General features: G+C 41.0%; 1 protein-coding gene across 14 annotated transcripts in view; it reads right to left on the bottom strand.

Moving 5' to 3' along the window:
* Nucleotides 1–22,613, bottom strand: part of Kiaa1217 (KIAA1217 ortholog) — an 807,432-nt gene that overhangs the window by 459,918 nt on the left and 324,901 nt on the right. For 4 of the 14 annotated variants that reach the window (XM_052729442.1, XM_052729443.1, XM_052729444.1 and 1 more), the window contains exon 1: nt 11,397–11,633. The exons of 4 other annotated variants lie outside the window; for them this stretch is intronic. In XM_052729442.1, coding sequence (XP_052585402.1) covers nt 11,397–11,613 — 217 coding nt within the window. In that variant the 5' untranslated portion in view covers nt 11,614–11,633. Of the gene's footprint in view, nt 1–11,396; nt 11,634–22,613 lie in introns of those variants that run through there. 6 more of the 14 variants (XM_052729454.1, XM_052729455.1, XM_052729461.1 and 3 more) reach the window with 3 other exon arrangements.

Raw genomic sequence — 22,613 nt, 5'->3', positions numbered from 1 at the left:
GTTTTTTTATATTTTCTATCCCTCTGGGCGTCCATCCAACCTTGTAATTTTAATGACAATCCATGTATTTCTCACTACAAACCCTGCTATGATCTCTGGATTTCACTTCATATCTGACACTCCCTGTGAATCCTTACGAGCCACACAACATGAATTTTACAAACAAGTTGTTTTTTTTTTTACTTTCTCAGTTCCTTTATCATTTTTCCTCATTTAGTTTTTGTCATTGAGCATGGTGGTGGTAGTTAATTTTCATGATCAACTTGACTGGATTCAGAATTACCATGGAAACACACCTCTGGGTGTGTCTATGAGGCTGTGTCCAGAAAAAAAATGTAACTGAGGAGTAAAGACTCATCTTGAATATGGGCAGAATCATCCGAGGGACTGGCCCTTAACTGAATAAAAAGGGGAAAGTGAGCTGAGCGCCAGCATTCATCTCTCTCTGATTCCTGACTGCAGACGTTAATGTGACAGCTCCTTTACCCTCCAGTTCACATGACTGTCCAGCCACAATGGACTATATCCCATTTGGTCTCAGGCATTTGGACACGGCAGTGAGACAAGGAACTCTCCCGCTGGCTATGCCCCGTGAGTCCTCAGCCCCCGTTTACCACGGCCTGCATCTTAAAGCCGGGAAGCGTACGTGGTCCACAGAAGCGAGCCAGTAAATACCGATGCAACAAGGAGCTTATGCATAGTTTTCTCTTGAAATCATTTCAGAAAAACCTGTCCTCCCCTCCACTGTTCCTCAAACCATTTCTTTCCCTCTGGCTTCTGCCACCCTAGTCTGCTTTGCCATGTCCTAAATGCAGCATGGTCTTTGATGATGCGTCCATTCTCCTCCAACCCGGCAGATTCTTGTTCCCCGGGGCAAATGGCCTGATCTGCTTCTTTCATACATTCATTATTTTGTACATAAATCTATTGCAAGGTTTTATTTCAATATCTGTATAACACAGATAATTCAGGCATTGTTGGGTTTGACGGTGAAATGTCCCCACAGGCTCATGTACAGGGTCATGGTAACTCTGTGTGGAAAAGTGGTGGGGCCTCTTAGGAGGTGTGTCCATGTAATGTATGCAGATAGGCAATCCCACCACCGCAGCTGAGAGCGGTCCACGCAGATCATCAAACCACAACACAAACAAACTTCCTTGTATAGCTTTTGTCAGATATGCTGGCCCAGCAAGGCGAAAAGGATCGAATTCAATTCCCCAGAGCGAAAACAATGTTTATGCTTTAAACTTCCAGAATTCAACACAATACCAGATATAAGGTAGATGTTCCATTATGGTTTGGTTCTTGGATGGGTAAAGACCTTACAGGGATTATATCTTTAAAAAAAAAACCCTAGTACTAAATATTTTAAAATCAGCTTGAGAAATATCTAGCAAATGCATGTCTAGCATATATTAAAATGGAAAATTTTAAGCATATTTCTACACAATGGTTATGTCAAATACCATATACCTAGATATTACATCTTCATAATGCATATAAGCTATAAGTCAGTTACAAGCATCTTTGTAATGTGAATATCTCAGTAATTAACTTCCTTTGAAATCTAACTTGTTTACTATGTTTATAATATGAATTATCAATAAATATAAAATGCAAAAATATATATTCCTAACAGATACATCTAACCAAAATTCTTCTATATAAGAAGAGAATCCTAATTCACTTATAGCTCCCTATAATTCACTTTGCTAATATAATTTTACATTTTGGAAACATGATAAACAAAACAACCTGAACTCAGGTGAAGTTTCTGTTGCCTTCTCATTAAAAAAGGGTAAGAAAATCACACAGGTGAACTTCTGGCCAAACTGAAGACTGGCAATTATTAACTCAGGAAACCTGATAGTTAACCTGGCGGATCAGCATCATTAAGAAGAAGGCTGTTGCCTTCCCCATCCTTCTGCATTCCCAGTTACTTCCTGAGCCCACCCCTGGCAATGAGCTAAGACTGGTCTTATGCAGTTACAGAAAGGAGGGTCTGATAGGCAGACAGACAGGCGGAGGCACAATCATCTGCTCCCAAGTCACCAAGTTAGATAAAAGTGTTTTAAAAAACGTAGAAGGATATGATTTCTTCGCTTAGAAGAATCGTTATAAATATATTCCCAAACAAAGTGACAATATCTTTTCTGTCCTTTCATCTATATTAATTTTGGTTATTTTTCAGGTGACCACACTGTGGTTGCATAAATGAATCTCATAAAATAAAAGTATTTTGAAGGTAAAGTGGCTCATTAGAATTGAAAACTTAAGGTTGAATTAATATATATTAATTCATATTAATATGTAACTTAATGCAGAATTAGAACAGTACAAGGAATCAAGACGAAAATGTAGCTTAGGTAGTAAAATATTTGATTAGAATTGGGAAAGAAATCTGTGTTTTTATACAATCTCTTAAAGGTCTTACAGAGGAACAAAATCACCGGACCACTAACCCATGTTTTGGGGTTAGTGAATAATACAAACTTTAAGTTAAAAAAAGGTAATTTATTTTATGTGTATGGGTGTTTTGACTGCATGTGTGTATATGAACCATTTGTGTGCCTGGTGCTTGAGGAGGCCAGAAAAAGGTGTCAGATCCCTTGGAACTGGAGCTACAGATGGTTTGCGTCCTATTGGGAACTGAACCCAGATCCTCTGGAGGAACAGACCATAGTTTTAACTGCTGAGCCATCTTTCCAGCCCTGAATACTACAGATTTTAGAAAAGAGTGTCTTTTAAAGTTTTTAGTTTGTTGCTTTTGTTCAAAACTCTAATTAAAACAGAAACAGAAAGTCATATTTCCTTTTTAGTTTTTTGAAGAGAGAAACATATTTATTTAGTCCCCTGGGAGTAACCAAGAGCAAAGCTTTGTTTATAAACACAATAGGAGACACTGGCTGTAATTTTTTTAGCACAAATAGGGCAAGGATCAGCGCAGTCATGGCTTGATCAATGCCAACTTTTCTAGACTTGAGATAAGCAAGTAAAAACAGAGAGCTAGTTGGTCACACAGCACAAGAGACAGTGTATATCCATGATCAGCTGGGAAAGGGAAGATTTGCGAGGCAACCTGGAGGCATCTAGGGGCTTTTGTCTTTCTCACTTAGGTTGTATGGGCAGATGAAGCACCGACTTAGACAAAAAGAACTAACTCTAGCCTTTTCTGTATTATTTCTAAAGGGAGAGATTAATTCTTTCATTGTGAAGGTATTATACCTGTGAGCTATTGATCTCTATACACTACGTAGACTAGTCTACATTAAACAAAGACAATCCCAGATTAACTTTAAGACATGATTTCAAACTCCTTCAGTGAATGCTAACAAAATCAAGAGGCAAATAATATATATATATATATATATATATATATATATATATATATATATATCAGTACAAACCCACTCTTGCTTTTCACAGATCCTAGAAGCATATGTATGGTTGGTTGAGGAAAATAAAGAGAACTCCAGATGTAAGAGTTATTTTAAATGTTCACAGTCATATCTCTTGCTATATTTAGTTAGAGAAAAGTTGGCTTGAAGTAACTGGAAAGAAGCATTCAAAAGGTTGAATTTTCTTTTGTAAAATAACCATGCAGAGGAAGTCATGCACATTTTAATAGGATGAAGAGAAGTTTATTGGCCTGCACAGATGCTTGATGGAGGAATCTGAACTCACTGGCATTGGTGATGAGCCAAAACTATGAATGAGAGGGTTGGAACGTGAGTTGCCATTGCTTTGTTGAATTAAAAACAGTCCTCTTGATATCAGCTCTTCTCAAATATTGGGTGAAATTGATCCCAAAGGCAATCAGAGAAAGAAATGGACATGCTGAGTATAAATGTAGTACAAATGTGTCACTTCTAGACAATACTAGACAAAGTACAGGTCCTACCAGTGGACAATTGCTTCCTATTATTATTAACATGTTATTAGAAAACACAGTACAACCAGTACATCCATCCGAGGGTCTGCCTCCCTGAAGCAAGGACTGTGGTCCCCACTATTCCACTGTGCCAGGGTCTAACATCATCACAACCAGTAGTAGAATTCAGAATGAATTCATACCCTGCTAGAGAAAATGAAAAAAATTTTGTGCTATGGTTACTAATATTTTTGACTGTTAGAAGTGGGCAACATTAGGCTCCAGGCTTCCATAGGCAATTAAAATCAGTAGGTCCTCTGGTAAACAAAGGAAAGTGAGGTTACCTCTTGGTCATAAATAACAGTATAGGGCATGTGACCTGGGGATTATAATGGAGTTTTTCTGGCATAGGTACATGTATAATACTGTGAGAGCGTAAGCCTTTACCTTCTTCTGCATTTGGAGATAAACAGAGACTTCATTGTACTTGACTTCGATTACTTATGTGGGGCACGGACTCTTGAAAACACCAGACACACATTAACCAAGTCATTAATCCACACCAATCCTCTTCCCAGAAACCACATATTATTATTCTTTAATGGACGGCAAAACTCAGTCAGAAAGGATAATTGCCTTGCTCAAGGCCACAGAGGGAGGCTTGTGTCAGGACAGAATTAGAGTTGAGTGATTTGGGGCCTACAGGCTTGTATTTGGCCCATTAGGTCATGTGTAATGGGAAAAGAGTTTTTTGACTTGTATGGAGAGAGAGAGAGAGAGAGAGAGAGAGAGAGAGAGAGAGAGAGAGAGAGAGAGAGAGAGAGAGAGGGAGAGAGAGGGAGAGAGGGAGAGAGGGAGAGAGGGAGAGAGGGAGAGAGGGAGAGAGAGAGAGAGTTTGTGTGTTCCTCTGTGAGCATGAATGTAGGCATTAGGATAGTTAGTGGTGGCCATGCAGCATTTTCCATGTTAGGATAACATTCACAGATTATGACACAATTAGTCACTCTGAAACTTGTTTGCTTCCTTTCCCATTTCTTGGTTTTGTCTAAGAAAGATACATGCTAGATAAGAAATAAAAATGGCTCGACCCAGAGGCCCATCTCCTTTCTTGTCTAGTTTTCTGTCACCCAGGCTGCCCCTGAGTGCAATTCTCCTTCCTTAGCCTCTGGCATAGATGCCTTATGGGAGTGCACCTCCATATCTGCCTCAGAAGAGCTTGTGTTGAGTTGTAGAATGTCACTAGAGGTTTTTCTTTTCCAGGGACCAGACTGAACAGTTACTAAGTTTGGCTAGCTTTATTCATTTCTTCAATGAGCAGACGCTTGCTCTGTATAGAAAGGTGATTTAAGTGGAGGTCATCTGTAAAGGATCAGGAGATAAAACTTATGGAATTAGTTCCTAACTGCATTTTAAGTACATATCCTTATGTCTACAAATATTACAGCTCTCACCTTCCATCAAAGAAGTTTCTCTTTACAGTAGACAGAGACCATTACCAAACGCCACACAGATCACAATACAGAGAACAACTGGTTGTCACCAGGCCCCATAATCCATCCACAGCACAACCTTCACTCCTAAGGCTCAGGGAACAGTTCAGATGAGGGAGGTAGAAACATTGTAAGAGGCAGAGGTCTAGGAAGTCTGCTGGGAAATTGTGTCCTTTCATCCTAGAAATGACAGGGGAGTTACACTCATAAGACATCAACAATACAGCTGCCTAAACAAGACCTGAACAAAGACAGCACCAATGGACATGCTATTGGACAAAGGAGAAATCTATGGGGCCCCACCCCTAAAGAAAGAACTGTAGACAACTAATGACTGGTGAGAGAGGAAGAATTTGTCGTCCACAGGGATGATCCCCCAATTGGTTATCCAATACCAAGTGGATTGCCCTGAAATCCTATACAGACAAGTAAATGAACTCAGCATGTTGTATTTGTATATTTTGGCATATATAGATATAGATGTAACAACAACAGCTGAAGAATAGGAGGCTATGAATTTGAGGGAGAATGAGGGAGGATACGTGTGAAGAGTTGGAGGGAGAAGAGGGAGAGGAAAATAATGTAATTACATTTTAATTTTTTTTTAAAAAAAACATGAAATTATAATTCTGGCTCTATGACTTCCTGGTTACTAGTTTTGGGAAACTATCTCAAACTTTCTGTTTCAATTTCCCAGCCTGCAAAGTAAGTGCAGTAATAGACTCCTGAGGCTGCTTACAGTTGTGCCAGCCACACTGTAGAACTCAAGAGATTAGATGTCACCATGACCATCTTTTTCATCACAGCAAATGCACGAGAGGAGGGAAGCTATTTCTTCCAACCAGCCTTGTTGGTATCCAGGTTTATTTTTAAGAATGATTTTCTTTATTTTGAATAGCTGAAGGACAAACAAATGTAAAAGTCAAGAGCTGGGCCTAATGAAATGGCTCTGTGGCTAAAGTGCTTGCTGCAGGAATCTGGTGACAATGAGTTTGATCCTTGGAACCCATGTAAAGGTTAATGGGAGAACTGACTCCACAATGTTGTCCTCTGACCTCCACACATGTGCTGTGGCATATATGCTCTCCCACATCATGCTGCCTACATATACACTAATAAATGATAATTATAATAAAATAATAAATCAAGGCTGAAGTGCAGCTCAGTGATAGAGTACTTACTTAGCATTATCTGGCCTTGGGCTCAATTTGAGAACCATATGAATAAATATGAATCAATTAATTAATGAAGCCAGAATGGTGCTATCTAGGGGAATATATCTGAGCAGAAGAAGGGAACACAGCTCAAGAAGAGACTCCACAGTGTCAGACACTGACTCATATCCTGAACTGAAAAAACCTAGCCTATATCAGGGAACACCAACACTCATCTTCCATTTGGTGGCTTTTCATCATGGTGGAAGTTCTTCTTTGGGAGAAACTTATGAATGCTATGGTCCTAAGGATCACTAGTGGCCAGGCTCTTTTTTTCCAGGGATCATCTTGGATCACTGATTAGGAATGAAAAGCATAGCAGCATCCCAGTGATGAGGTTAATTATTTCATAGTACCCTCAAAGTAGAATAGGCAATGATAGCTATGTTAAGTGAATACCTCACAGGCACACTGCTTATACACATAAAATAACCATGTATTGTGGTCTCAAAATTAGAGTGACAAAAACTCTTGAGGAATTCACAGCATAATTATGTAGTAGAGGAGTTGGAAAACAAAATCAAGAAGATCCAAAAGATAAAATATGAATTAAAAATGTAAGTAAAGATATCATAGAACAGCAACTGACTCCTAGAGGTTCACAGAGAGAAAAAGAACAAAGAAACAGATAAATCATCTAAGATTTTCAGGCTAATCTGGGCTGAGGGCACTCTGGAACTTGAAAGAACCCGTTAAAGATCCAGTCAAAGTGGACAAAAACAAAACAAAACAAAACAAAACAAAACAAAACAAAACAAAACAAAAAAACCCTGATGCCTTAAAATACTTCAGCGAAGTTCTGAAACATCAAGGATAAAGAGGAGATCCCAAAAGCTTTGAAGGAAAGAGTGAAAACATTACCTACAAAGAAAACTATGAATATGTGAGTGATGCAGGGCTATTGATGGAATCTAGAAATCCATACCCACTCAAAATATCATGGGGACATTAAAAAGAATAAAGATATTTGGGACATGCAAACACACAGAACATTTTCTTCCCATTTGGCTTTTCTCTTGTTTCTGGGGATTGTGATTCAGCAAAATGGAGCAAAGAGATACCTGTTCAATGTTCTAGAAACTGGGCAGAAAAAAGCAGGCAAAATGGCTGAAGGAAACTGAGAAACACATTGGGGACAGAAATGTGTTTCTTTCCTTGGAGAAATTGGAAATGCCCCACAGAGAAGACGACTAAGATTTTAAAACCACCAGAGGCAATGACAATATCAGGTGTCTTGCATTTGCCATGAAAATATTTATGAGGTCATCTTAGTTATGTACTTCATTCATTTCTAATGTTTAGAACTGGTTGACAGATAAACTATGGAAGACCTAGTTATGATAACAACACATGACATCCACATTTTTTTTTTTTGGTTTTTCGAGACAGGGTTTCTCTGTGTAGCTTTGTGCCTTTCCTGGGACTCACTTGGTAGCCCAGGCTGGCCTCGAACTCACAGAGATCCACCTGCCTCTGCCTCCCGAGTGCTGGGATTAAAGGCATGCGCCACCACCTCCCGGCTGACATCCACATTTTAATGTGAAATAAAAGCACAGATTATAACATTAAACTAGAGGGGAGGGGACCTTGGAAGCAGATGAAGGTGAGGTCCTGCTGTAATCTGTGAAACATACTAAATGAGACACAGACTTTAAACAAAATAAAGAATGCACTTGGGTAACAAGAAAGCAGACGAGTGACAAAGACCAAGGCACACTCATGGCACAATTAACTTTCTAAAGTGTAAAACCAAGTTCTCTGTGAGGACAAGGCCATAGCTCAACTCAAACTCAATCCCAATGGTATGTCTGACATCACTGGGATTGCTGTTCACTTCTTTGTGACAGGGTCTTCCTAGCCTGCTTCAAAATTTCAACAATCCTTCTGTCTCCCAAGTGCTGGAATTAAAAGCATGTACCACTATGTGTGGCCTGGGCTTTTTTTCTTTTCCCATAGTGCTAGAGATTTTATCCAGGGCCTCACATCCCAGGCCAATGCTTTATCACTGAGCTGTGCTTCCAGCCCCAGGATTTCGTTTCCTGTCGTACACCTATCTATCTATCTATCTATCTATCTATCTATCTATCTATCTATCTATCTGTCTGTCTGTCTGTCTGTCTGTCTGTCTGTCTGTCTGTCTGTCTAGCTAGCTAGCTATCCATCCTCAAATCCATCAATCTATGGTATGTGTGTGTGTGTGTGTGTGTGTGTGTGTGTGTGTGTGTGTGTGTGTGTTGTGTATCATGGAAGAAGTATGGAGGTCAGAGGAAAATTAGTGTGAGGTAGTTTTCTCTTTCTACTATGTGGGTCCCTGGCAGGGGTAGCGGCAGAACTGAAGACACCAGGCTTGGTGGGAAGCACCCTTCCCATGAGCCATTTCCCTGGCCTGGGATCTCTTCTGCTTTTATTTATTTATTTATTTATTTATTTATTTATTTATTTATTTACATCTCTCCTATAGTACCCCCCCCCACCTCCCCTTTGCCTTGGATTTCTTAATCACATGACACACACTTCAATGAAAACACCATAGTTCTGCTACAATACAGACTTTCTTTACCTCTCCAACAACTAGAAGTTCCTATGGATACTATATGATATGAAGGTGTGCTGGCTAATTTTATGTCAACATGATGCAAGGTATAGTCATTGGAGAAGAGGGAATCTCAATTGAGAAAATGCTTCCATAAGATTGGGTTATAGGCAAGCCTGTAGGATAATTTCTTAATTAGTGATTGATAGGGGAGGGCCCACTCTTTGTAGGTGGAGTTGCACTAGTGGTCCTGGGTTCTATAGGAAAGCAGGCTGAACAAGCCATGGAGAGCAAGCCAGTAAGCAGCGCCCCTTCATGGCATCTGCATCAGCTCCTGCCTCCAGGTTCTTGCTTTGGCTTCCTTCAGTGATGGACTACCACAAAAAAGTATAAACCAAATAAACCCTTTCCTCTTCAACTTGCTTTTGGTCATGGTGTTTCATTGCAACAATGAATAACATTAACTAGGATAAAGGGATTGATTTGAAAAGAATTCTGATTAAAAGTAAAGAAAAATGTACATTCTAACAATGTCTTTCTATCTTGCTGTCAACTTCAAAACACACTCTCTCTCTCTCTCTCTCTCTCTGGTTTTTTTTTTTTTTTTTTTTTTTTGAGACAGGGTTTCTCTTTGTAACAGTCCTGGCTGTGCTGGAACTCACTTTGTAGAACAGTCTGGCCTCAAACTCACGGAGATCCACCTGCCTCCTCTGCCTCCTGAGTGCTGGGATTAAAGGTGTGCCACTATGCATGGCTAACTTCAAAATTCTTAAGTGTTAGCTTTCCTTTTCCTCCCAGAGAGGTACAAAAGAAATATAACTTTATTAATCTATACTTTTCCTCTAGTTTATTTATTTGGCAAAAATGTCATTATCTACATTGGTCTTGTACTATGATAAAGATTCTTGGTTTTAATGGATTTTGTTAAAGCCCCCCAAACAGCCGCTATCAAACATTATTTTTGCCCATAAAGTCTGTTCAGGTACACCCTCAATTTGGGCAGCAGAGGCTCAGCATGCTCAATGACTGGAGCCAGCACCTGGCTTAGACTCTGTGTGAGGGTCTCCCTGCCTGTGTAGAGTGGACACAGCTGCCTGCACTGTGAATGTGTGAGCATTCCATAGGTGAGGATTCCATAGGTGAGGAAGGCTGACATCCTTGTTCATTGAGTACCTATGGATATCATCACAGCAAAGTTTCCTTTTTAAGACAGCCATGAGTCAGTCTCTTCAACAACTTCTATCAATACTTCTCAAGTTTTTCTGTGTTCATTTGATGGACGACTTTCCACAAAGTCTTTTTGTTCCAATTTTTATATACAAATGGACAAAACAGCAGCAAAGGTAAGGAAAAACAAATTTATTCCCAGAATGATATTTGCATCTTTGAAATAGCGTACAGCGCAAGAATGTATTATTCTATTTCCAATAGTTTTTAAACAGGAGAGGCCAGGATTGAAATTATAAAATGAATTTGTTCTTTTATATAAAATATAAACTTCTTCCAGGATGAAGTTATTATATTGTTAAACAAGAGCTCAAACATATTAAAATAAGCACTATAAAATACTTCTTAGAAATTTAATGTACAATTCTTGGTAAAGTGGGAGAAATTGGTATTAGATTTTTAAAATACAATTTAATTGCCCTCTGTGATTATCAACACTAAAATAAAAGTTCTCAGTAGTTCAGTGTTTTTCAATTCCAGGTCAAATATTCAACAGTCTTCTTGCTGAGGGACACATTCTAACAGAGACTGGAGAGGGCTCATCCAGGTAACAAGATTAGCAGGAAGTTTTGCCTCACTTGGCAAAGAAATTCATTGTTAGATTAGCATTTCTGAGAAGCATCGTTTTAAGCAGAGACTGCCAATAATTAAACACGCAAAATTTCCTCTGCTAATTAATGACATGGCTTTAGGAGAACTTTCCTATTTCTTTCCATGTGGATAAACCAACAGTAAGAAATTTTATGCAGATATGATCAGATTATTCAAGAGTACAGAATGCAAAAATAAGCTCTCATCTGATAGAGAAACGACAATGCCCCCCACCCCCACCCCGCGCCCCGCAGCTTTTCTCACATCATTCTTTAATTAATTAAAGCACTGCCACTTCCACTGGTCTAATGATTGGTTATTTTACAGTGTACTAGGAAAGGGTGCATGCTCACGAACACAGCTAAGCACCGGAGCTGCGTCCATGCCGTATCTCTATCAGTTACCTGTCAGGGTCAGTAAGCAGGAAGTTTCTAGGCACAGTAGCGGACACCCGCTGACTGCAGCCTTACCTTTGGGAGCCGCTGCCTTCCGCTGAGCTGGGGTTGCCGCTGCCTGCACCTGCTGCTGCTGCTGCTTCCCCAAGTTTCCTTCGCTTCCCCTTCTCTCCGGCTTCTCACCTAGGCTGCTTTTCTTCAGCTTGCTGCTTAAGTCATCCTTCTTAGAGGACGGCAGCTTAGAAGCTGCGGTAGTAAGGAAGGATTTAGCCGAGCGGGAGGATTTCGACATTTTAAACGGCAGGGGGGAAAAAAAACCCACCCTCCCACCCCGAACAAAAACAAAACAAAACAAAAAAGACCCGCTCTAGAATGGTACCTGCTGGGGCAGCAAATTCTAAAAAATGATCCTGTGAGTTTCACGTCTCAACAGCCAGCGACAGTGTGGAGTTCAGCTGGATAGAAAGTGCTAGGCTGGGCTGCGTGGACTCTTGTTTTTTGTTTGCTTGTTGTTTTTTAAACAAAAGCATCCTGCTGCCACACTGCCCATACACTGGACCTGTGGAATGGAAACGTGCTTCAAAGACGAAGGAGGCAGTTGCGGTGGTAAACGCGCTAACTCCAGGGACCTGCAGATTCTGGAACAGGGAATGTGAAATACGCATACAGACACGCTCACCCAGAGAAGTCCCCAGCACGTTCAGACTAGACACTGGACAGCTAGAAATGGAAAATGAATATAAATACAGCCCCACCCACTCAGGTACAGTTTGTGAAAATGAGCCAGATGGGAGGCTTACAGGACTAGGGAGCTAGCTCATGCCATGTTGAGTTTCCAGGCATTCCTTCAAGCAAGTATTTCCTTGCCCTAGCACATTCCTAGATTATAGTCCAAGGGTGGACTGTGCAATGCATGCCCACCTACAGAAACACTTCTGTTGTTTACAGAACACCAAGAGCACCATGGAAAAGAGAAAGCCAGAGACTACATTTTCCATACTTCTTGGGGTTGCTATGCGGCACCCAGGAATTGATGAGAGGAGAGCTGCATGCCTGGATAAGGGAGTGTGAGGTGTATGTGTATGCATGCTCTCTCTCTCTCTCTCTCTCTCTCTCTCTCTCTCTCTCTCTCTCTCTCTCTCTCTCTCTCTCTCGTGTGTGTGTGTGTGTGTGTGTGTGTGTGTGTGTGTGTGTGTGTGCGCGCATCTGTGTGAGGATGAAAATCTGTGTGAGGGACTATGTTATTTTACCTTTTAAAGAGTTTCTTCTAGTGAGCAGCTGTAATTACTCAGCCTTCTGAAAGGCTGAAAGTAACATGTAAAAATCACGTGCATTCACAGGTCAGGTTCCCCTAGGCTGAAAACAGTACTTTTGCCAACTGAACACACAGAGCCCACTAGAAGCACGGGGCCCCTTGCCCACTAAGGGTAACCCTTTTCCCTCCTCATTTCCCATGTCAGTGATTTTTACTACTTGGGGTTAAGCTGTTTCCAACCTCAATTATTCTGTGTTCCCTCAGGGAGGAACTATACAAACACTCTAAGAACTATAAAGAGTTCTAGAAATCTGTGACTGTATAATGGCCCTTCGCTTGCAAATGCCCTGATAAATGCCTAACTCCTTAGCACTGTGTCAGGTGAGAATTAGAGGGCAGGAAGAGGATACATTTTGGGATCAACTGGAATACTTAGCTCAGAATTTTACTTGGGCGCCTGCCCCAGAGAAACAACCATTTCCAGGATTTAATTGATAAAGCCGGGACAGTTTTGATCTACCCGGGAGGCAATACAGATGGCCTCAGATAACAAACCTGACCTTCATCTGATAATGGTAGTAATCAATACACACACACATATGCAGACACACACACACACACACACACACACACACACACACACACACACACACCACCCCTACTTCCTCCACCCCATCTGTCCAAAAAATTCCCGAATTTAACACTACTTAGCAGACCTAGCCCAGTCCTACCAGAGTCACAAACTTAAATCCTGACTCAGAACCGAAGGTCCACAGTGGGATCCCATTCATGATTTCAGACCAATAAAACCCAGAGAAGCTAGGAGTAGCCCTTAATGAGAAAAGCAACCTGTGAAGACGACGAGCCAGTGCCTTCCCAAATTCCACTGCATCATCAAATTAGAAAGCATAAAACTTAAGTGACCCCCCCTTCCCTCTTAAAACTCCTGTGGGAATCAGCCAGGCCATGCTTCACTGCAGCTGCAAGGGTGTCTCCATCTTTTCCAAGCTGCCTCAGGCTCTTTCCTTTCTAGGATCTTCCTTGCAGTCTCTTTTAGGAATACATTTGACAAAGAAGCTCCCTTTGGCTACCTTGTAGGCTGCTGAGCACAGGGGATCAGAGCCTAGCAGGTGGCAGCTCACCAGCTGAGTGAACTAATACACTGAAGGCTCACCATCCGGGTTTTCATCTCAAAAGAGATGAGCACCAGCAGTACAGCTTGGTCCCAAGTGGGTACAGACCCCATGACTGCTGAGCCTGTGGAGCCTGGCCATGCACTGGAGCCTGGCGAGCCAGTGAGGGATCCATGCCAGGAAAGAAGTGTAACCGAATCCTGATGCCATCTAAAACAGGTGGTTTTCCTACCCAGTGGGTGAGGCATTTAGCAGGAATCACATTGTATATGGGCGTAGCATGCCTGTCTCTGCCAACAGGGCCTGGGATAACCAGACCAGTTTATAAAAGACAGAAAAAAATCATCAGGAATAATTATGAAACAGGCCACTGGAAGAGGTGGGGACTATACTAGTGTCCTCCAGAGAAACAACCAATGAGAGACTTTTACGTTTTATATATATACGTGTGTATATGTGTATATATATTAGATACATATATAGCTATACATATACATGTGCATACATATGTATATACAGACTATGTCTGTGTCTATGAATGTCACTTACTGGGAGATACGAATATATACACACACGTACATAATATATTATGTTCATCCAATAATTAGGTATCTAGTAGGATATGTGTAATATATTTATTAATATATATTATAGATCCATATATTCAACAATATAATATACATTCATGCAGACTAAATAATACATATATGTACATTTATATAAAATATATATAATATATAAAATGTGTGCTGAATGTTGGGATACCTGGGGTCATTGCTGCTGGTACAACTGTCTCTAGGCCCTGAGAGATTATAGAATTATCAGGAAACTTCTAAAGTAGAACATTTCTGAGCTTTACCTTAGACCAGTGGATTAAAATTTCAGGCAAGACCCAAGCTAGGTTTCCAGACCCTCACAAAAGCAATTTGCAGTCATGTTTCTTATTCAGGAGGCCCTGGGAGATGCTCCAGCCTGTATCCCTATGTGAAGGTCCTCAAAGGACCATTCCTGACCACTGCTGTTGTTACACTTTGGTTTCTCTGTTTGTTTCTTCTGTTTTATAGACACTATCTGCCCTTCACAAGCTGTGTGGTGAATCTGTCTGAGAACATCAAACACATGTCACTCATCAACTTGTCCGTTTGTTTCTGGGCCATGCTTGGTTTGAGCTGTAATACTTGAGGTGAACACATTCCCCCATCACTCAAAAAGTAGACTCGCCTGTCTGCACTAACATTTGTGCATCTCTTAGAAGGAAGCTGGCTTATGCAGAAGGTACAGGCTTGGAAGCACCACGTGGTTCATTCACTTTCTTCTCAACTCCCTGGAAGTTTCCTGAGACGCTGTCACTCAATGCATCTCAAACTCTTTGGCCACCATACAGCTGGAGTCCATGTAGCGTAGAATATTTTTGTTTTAGACAAAGAAAAGAGAACTGACCTAGAAGCATTTGCTTGGTCAGCTAGCACCAGATGTGCCTGAAACCATCACACAAAAGGAAGACAGAATATGAGAGGTTTGGCTCACTTAAGAAAAAAAAATTAATTCTTAAAAATACTTTAATTGGTTGGCAAAATAATACACTATTAGGATTAATTATGTGAAGTTAAAATAAAGAATAATTAATAATAGAGACCAGAGATGTAGAAGTTTGTTTCTGAGCTTTCTAGCACTCAAGCAAAAAGGGCAAGGGGGGGGAGTTTGTAGAGTCTCTGCTATTTTATTATTAGTTTGAATCTAAAGATAACAAAGCTGCCACTGGATCAAAAAAAAAAAAATCTTGAATTGTGAGACCCAGGAGGAAGAACAGCTTTCTAGAACAAACACTGTCACATTCCAGGAATCACTGCACTCCTGTGAACTTTTTCTGGAAACACTGTTTTAATCTACATGGACAATTTCTCTCCTAAGTCCAACAGGTAACCTGCCATCTGCTCCTGATCCTAACAACTCCCAGCCAGCCAGGCATAGTTGCACCTTCCTCTCAACTCGAGGGCTTTACTTTTGCCTCTGGTGATACTTAGTACCTCCCCATAACGGTCCAATCCTAACCTAGCCTTTCCTTTAAGACAACATCAAGTCGGCCTGTGGTGGGGACAACCTCTGTCCTCCAGGGCTCTCTGATCTCCAAATGTCACTGTTACTACCTCTGCTCACCTGGTCAGCAAGACAGGCAAAGGTTTCTCCTCTTTTGAAATATCATTTACCCAAACTCATCACTGCTACTTTTGCTGGCATGAGGACATTGTCCCAAGATACTTTTATCATTGTTGTTATTGAGTTTTAGTTTATTTTGAGACAGGGTCTTATTAATATAGCAAGCTGACATGAACTCCCAAACTTCCTGCCTCCTCTCCTGAGTTCAAACATTACAGGCTCGTGCCACCATATCCAGCTACAATCGAATGGCTCATTGCCTTGCCTTCCCTCCCTCTTCCTCAGACCAACCTGCACCTTGAACTTTTCATAACTAGATGGCCCAGCCTCACATATTACATTGGGAATTTCATTGTTTTCCTATGATTTCTAGTGAAAAGAGAGAACATGATATTCAAAACTGTAGCTTGAGGAAATCCAGTTACTGCTCCCCTTAACTCTCTTCCTGGCCTCTGACCTCTGTGACAGCTCCTGGATTTGGTCTGTGGAACACCATGCCTGACGGGTTCTGGCATTTGGCTTTCAGTGGCTCCTGTGTATTTGGGTTCATTCAGGCCTTGCTCAGAGCTACTTTGTGCTTGTCTAACCGAGTCTGTTTTCCAAATCCTGAAGGCACAGTTGCCTTGTTTGTCTGGTTGGTTTGGTTAGTTCCATGTTTACTGGTCTGTTTACCTAGCTAACTTAAATTCCTCTGATCGACTTCAAGTCAACTTTCTCTTATTCGAAGCATGGAAGCTAAGATAATTTATGAACAAATACTCCTTATTTCTTCAAGGCAACAATCACATGACAAGGGTTCTCGAATGAGGCTTCTCCCCAAGGGCTCATGACTGAACTGGTTGAGAGCCACCTTTCCAGGGCATTGCCATGTGCCTCTAAAGCTGAGATCACTAGTATTTTCTAAGTTGTGTGTGCTGCTGCATGTCTATGGAGTGGACTTTTACAGAATTCTACCTTCTTCCCATTCTCAAAAATGTCCTCTGGGTGAGAAATGACAGGTAACAACTCATGACTACTCTTGAATGTGAAGATATCGCATTCCTTGTGGAAATTCATAAAGGTGCCTCCCAGGGTACAAATGCCACCAGTCACAGTAGGTGTGGACAGTGGTGATCACTAGTGATGCCTGCTGACACCAATTCTGTCCTATGTCATTTATCTCTATCCTGAGGGGTAGTACTATTCTTAGACTCATGTGATAGCTGAGTCAATTGAAGCATTCAGAGGTCTAGAAACTCACAAAGAATTCACAGATAATATGTGCTAGAGCTGGGATTTGAACTCAGGCCATCTGGTCCAAGAACCTGTCTTCTGTGTAAGTCAAAATATCTGTCTTTAACTACACTATACCATGTACTGAGGACAGACATTGAGTGCTTGTTCAGTTACAGCAGTGACCTGGGAAGTGTCTTCCATCTTGAATCCTGTGTGACAGACCCTATAGATGAGTCCCCAGATAGGACATGGGTTGTGACAGATGAACCCAGCAGCCCCTGTATGGGAGAAAACCTCCTGGTGCACAGGAAGAGATGGTAGAACAGCCATGTGGAAGGCAGCTTGCTATGGATGGGAGACAAAGGGTTGCTGCCATGCTCCCCAAGCTGCACAAGGAACACACATGGGCTTCTCTGGAGCTTCTCGACCTTTGCCCTTCCCTGGCCTCCTGACCTTGTTTGCCAAGCTGTCAAGGGAAACAAGCAGGCAGCATGTTTCTAAACGCATCCTGCCAGAAGAACATGAAGAATTGTCATGACACCCTTGAGAAATCACTTCAGCTCTCTGAGCTGGATCACCCGGAAGAAGGGTCTGTAGTATTTCCCCTCATATATCAAGGGATTGTTTCAACATTCGAATGACACAATGAATATGAAGGCACCTTTATGAAGGCACTGTAAAAGGTCAATTTTACAGTGAATCAAATGGTATAATTATAATGGTTATAAAATACTGATTTCCTATTTTGCCTTAGCCTAATACCAGTTTTTCCATTAGCAGAATGTACTATAGCAAGACTCAGCAAATCTTTTCTATAAAGGGACATAGAGTAGATATTTTAATCCTTCTGAACAGAACGACTTCTGTTTAACAACTGAGCTTTCCTATTGGCACATGGAGATAGAGATAAAATGTAAACCAATGAGCAAGGCTGTGTCCCAATAAAACTTTATTTACAAAAACACAGCTGGACAGATACATCTGTTGTTTGCTGAGTTCCATTCTGTAATAGCCATTTACAACCATTTTGGAATTTCACTCAGATTCCTGTCTCCACGAACACTGCCTGCAATATGGATTCTTTGCCTCACTCTTTGGTTGGGTGAATTTTTGTGTTCTGACTCTCAGCCTAGCTGTGAACAATTCCTCAAATTGACATCATCCTAAAATTTGGACATTGGATCATACAGTTGCTTGAGGTGAGACTCAGTTCCTCAAACAGCCAATGCTGAATCTAACTTAACTCCAGAACAGCAGCAGCGAGGACAATGGTCAGTTCTTTGGCTACCTGGGTTACAGCATGCTTTGGCAATTTATTAATATATAATTATTCAGTTCTGTAGGGAGACCTTTTGGAGCACTGACTATCAATCTACGGACTGAGCTTATCTTGCAACATTTCTTGTTTCTTAGCTAAAAGACAAAGTTCAGATTCCTTGACTTCCAAGTTAAATGTGGCACGAAGACTTCTTGATTTAACCACTCCAATTTCTAAGAATCCTTTCAAGAACACTTTTAATGATTTCAATAAAAGTTACTTTCCGCCATGATGTCACCCATCTGTGCTTCTATATTGTAAAGGAATCTGAAAATGATTTAGGATATGCTTCATTATGCTACAAATTGTCAATGCCAAGAAGGTTCTTTTATTTTTCCTTTTATTGCAAAACCCTCCCATACATAGAAGACTGAATGACTTATCTGAACCAACAGGTAGAGCTGGAAGTCATCTAGAAAGTTGTACAAAAACGTGTTCGATGGCCAGGTTGTGATTGGGGGCGGAAACTCTGTGATCACAGTCAGCTTCCCACATGTCATTTGAAGAATTCGTTAGCTTTGAGTACAAGTCAAAATTTTATGTTTTCAGAGTAGATCCTGATGTAATGATACACTAGTTCTTAGGCTGGTACATTCAGGTGTCATTGACAATATAAATTAAACACAGTCATCTGTAAACAATGCATTGAGTCACCATTGCTTGCTAGTAGTGATACTGTATCCAGGTGAGGTTTAAATAAACCTCTGAACATAACCAAGCGGTATGACCTTTTACCCACTTGAAAATGCAAAAGAGGCAAAGGTGATGAAACTCTGCCCCTACTTTAAATCCCCCTAATGACAAACACAATGTGGGGACTTAAAGGGAGCAAGCAGTCCTCTAGCCCTCCAATGCCGAGCTTACTTCTTCTCTCATGGTAACGTAGAGAGGTGACAGTCGCTTGCTTTTAACCATAAAATATTGAACACACTGAGAATTGTAGTAAGAGCTGAATCTTAAACTATCGAACTAAAGAACAGAGAAGAAGCCATTTCCTAACTCACAGACATTTGTTGAAGTGCAGAGTGACACTTAGTTCAAGGGCAAGTCACAAGGGAGCAAATAACCTGCTGCTTTCTGTAGCTCCAGTAGAATTCCTTTCTGGGTCCCACAGGTTTTTAGACGCTCTAACTTAATGATGGAGAGGAGAACTGTAAATCAAGGAGTGAGCGAGGAAGATTGAATAAAGCTGGGATTGTGTTCAGCTTTTGAGGAAAGCCTTATGTTTACTGACCGAGAGCAAGGGAGGATTATGTCCATTCAACATGTTGAAAATCATGCACCTGCCCCATCCTCAAGCTCAGTGTGAATGTTTGAAACATGGCAAAGGGTCACATCTTCCTGTGTCTTATTGAAAAGCCACACACACTATACGTAAGTGAAGCCAAACGTACAACGAAAGAAGGAAATTAAGAAATGGCTCTATTCTTGCAATGAATATGAATATGAAATCACGAATCTTTACAGTTGTTCAAGACTCATAAACACATAAGCAGCCACTCAATATCCATCATCATTTTTAAGGAACTACAACTCAACATTGTAATGAGTGCCACTTTACACTCACTAGGACTGATGGCTTGAAAAAACTGCCAACACAAAACCAAAAGTAATGAGAGTTGGGAGGAAGTTTAAAAACTGGAATTCTTGTATGTTGGTGGGAGGAATGTGAAATGGCACAGCCGCAAGGAAAGTGAAGTGGCGGCTACCCGACACAGGAAGCAGAGAGCTGATGTCATTTAGGAGTTCCGTTGCTGGGTCTCTGCCTAAAATCAATAGTTGGGCATGCACGTACACAGTAATGTTATTAAAATATCGAAAATGTATGTGCATTCCAAGAATTCAATGAGAAATGATTGGATAAAGAAAAGTAAATGTATCTGTATGCATCCCATGTACAAAATGAAATATTATTTGCCTTAAAGAGATGGAAGTTCTGACATATGTTGAAATATGAATGATCTTGAGGGCATTATTCTAAATGGGATAATTTAGCCACCCCAAATCCAAATACTGTGTGGTTCTATGTAATTTAAGGTAACTAAAGTAGTCAGATTCACAGGGAAGAAAGTATAGTGGGTCTCCAGGGACAGGAGGGGAAACATGGAGACTCTTAGTTGAAGAAAATGAAATATTCTTGAGATAGATGAAAGACAGAGATGGTTACACAATCAGAAGACTTAATGCCGTGAACTGTGTACTTTAGAATGGACAAAACAATAAGTTTAATGTTACATATATTTTATCATAATAAAAAGGTTTTCTGATGGCCAGAGAGATGGCTTGCTGGACAAAGGTGCTTGTTGCCAAGCTTGATAATATTGCTTGAATCCCTGGGACCCACATGGTGGAAGGATAGAACCAACTCCTACAAGTTGTCTTCCAATCTGCATATGTGTGTGTGCATGTATATGCACACGCACACACACACACACACACACACACACACACACACACACACACACACACACACACAAAGGAAAAGTATTTTCAGACCTGGAGTGTAGCTCAGTGGCAGAACATATGTGTAGTTAACTGTGGTTATTTTATTGGAATGTCACTCCTTCTTCATGTGGGATTGAACTCAGGTCATCAGGCTTGACTACCAGTGCCATATCACCACTACAAGAGGAGAACTTGTCTGTCACTGTACCACTGTTACTGTACCACCAGAGGCATGATGTGACTCTCCTTCTGAGGCCTTACTATGGCTGCTGGGACATCTCAGCATGTCTTCTTGCCTTGTCATACTTTCTCAATGCCCCAGAGTTGATGCCAATTTTTTTTTGTTTGTTTGTTTGGGATCTGACTTCCCTCTCTCCCTAACTGTAACAGGCAGGCATCACACACACTAACCCTCTAATGGTCATAGGTTACCTACAGATCAAAGAGCCTCATGCAGACTTTGAAAATAACTTTCTGGGGCCTGTGGCTTGAAGATACAATTATAGGCATGGTCATGATTAGTCATGTTCCTCTCCATGCAGCAGGGACGAAGCCCCCCAAATCATGATCCAAAATAAATATCTTGCTTCAAATTATTTCTCTCACTTATTCCGTCAACTGTGCTAGTCATGGCTCCTTTGTGGGACAGGATATCAGAGGGAGATGTCTTAAGGAAGAAAGATTTATTTATGTTCACAGTTTCAGAGGTTTCTGTCCCTCGTGGTAGGAAGCATATGGTAGAGAAGGGTGGTTCATATGTGGAGGACGAGAAGTAGAGAGGCAGGTATGCAGTAGTGGACTCTTCCCTTTTATTCCGTACAGGTCCTCATCCTATGGGATGGTGCCACAACATTTAGGGATGTTCTTATCTTGTTAGTCACAACTCCTGGAAATGCCCTCACAGACACACCCAGAGTAATGCTCTCATGATCTCCCAGGTGGCTCCCAATCTAGGTAAGCTAGCAGTTGAAGAAACCACCATGAATGCTCTATAGTTGAGCTGGGCTAAACTCTACCCTGAAAATGATTTTCCAGAACTCATTTCCTAGTCCCTTAATTCCCTGGCCCTGACATGGCATTTTGTGGAGACATCTGTCTTTTGGGAGATAAATAAATAAATAAATTCTTTTTGAAAGGAGGAAGAGACTTTCCCCATCACCTCAGAATTCCTGGCAACAGATCCTTTGGACCTCAACTTTACAAAATTTGTCCTGAGTTATGGTTCTAGAAACTCCTGAACTGTAGTGTTCCATTTTTCCTAACTGAGAAGCTAAAGAGCCAACGAGCACCTTGCACTTAACTCTATGAACAAAACCAAGTTTATTCCAGTCCCTGGATGCTCTTCAGGGATCAGGTACTAGTTCACACCACTTGTTAGTCGAGTGTACAGCCCATTTGTCTCTGCAGACTATGTTTACAAATGAGGCTACATCAATGTTTACGTAAGCAAACAAGCAGCTTGCAGTTTAGCTTGACACTCCCCTTTGTACACATTTTTAAGTTGTTAAGTATCTGAGGACCTGAAGATCTTCCGTTGAGAGGCCTGCATCTTTGATCTGAGGTTATATGATTTGGAATATTAGATTCTTTGTTTCCTTACAAGAATTCACAGACCCCACTACCCCCCAAAAAGTAACCATTGCAAGCAACTCGGGAAATTCTGAAGTAGAAGTTTCTTCTCCATTATATTTTAATGCCATTTAGCACCCTCAGCTTCCCATGTCTTCCTGTTTTCTGGGCACATCTACATGTCCTCAGGAGATCCCTAG

This window comes from Peromyscus californicus, unplaced genomic scaffold (genome assembly GCF_007827085.1).
Source record: "Peromyscus californicus insignis strain IS unplaced genomic scaffold, ASM782708v3 Scaffold_8__1_contigs__length_139910024, whole genome shotgun sequence".
Classification (NCBI taxonomy): Eukaryota; Metazoa; Chordata; class Mammalia; order Rodentia; family Cricetidae; genus Peromyscus; species Peromyscus californicus.
The sequence above is the reverse complement of the archived record's forward strand: the minus strand, read 5'-3'. Positions and strand labels throughout refer to the sequence as shown.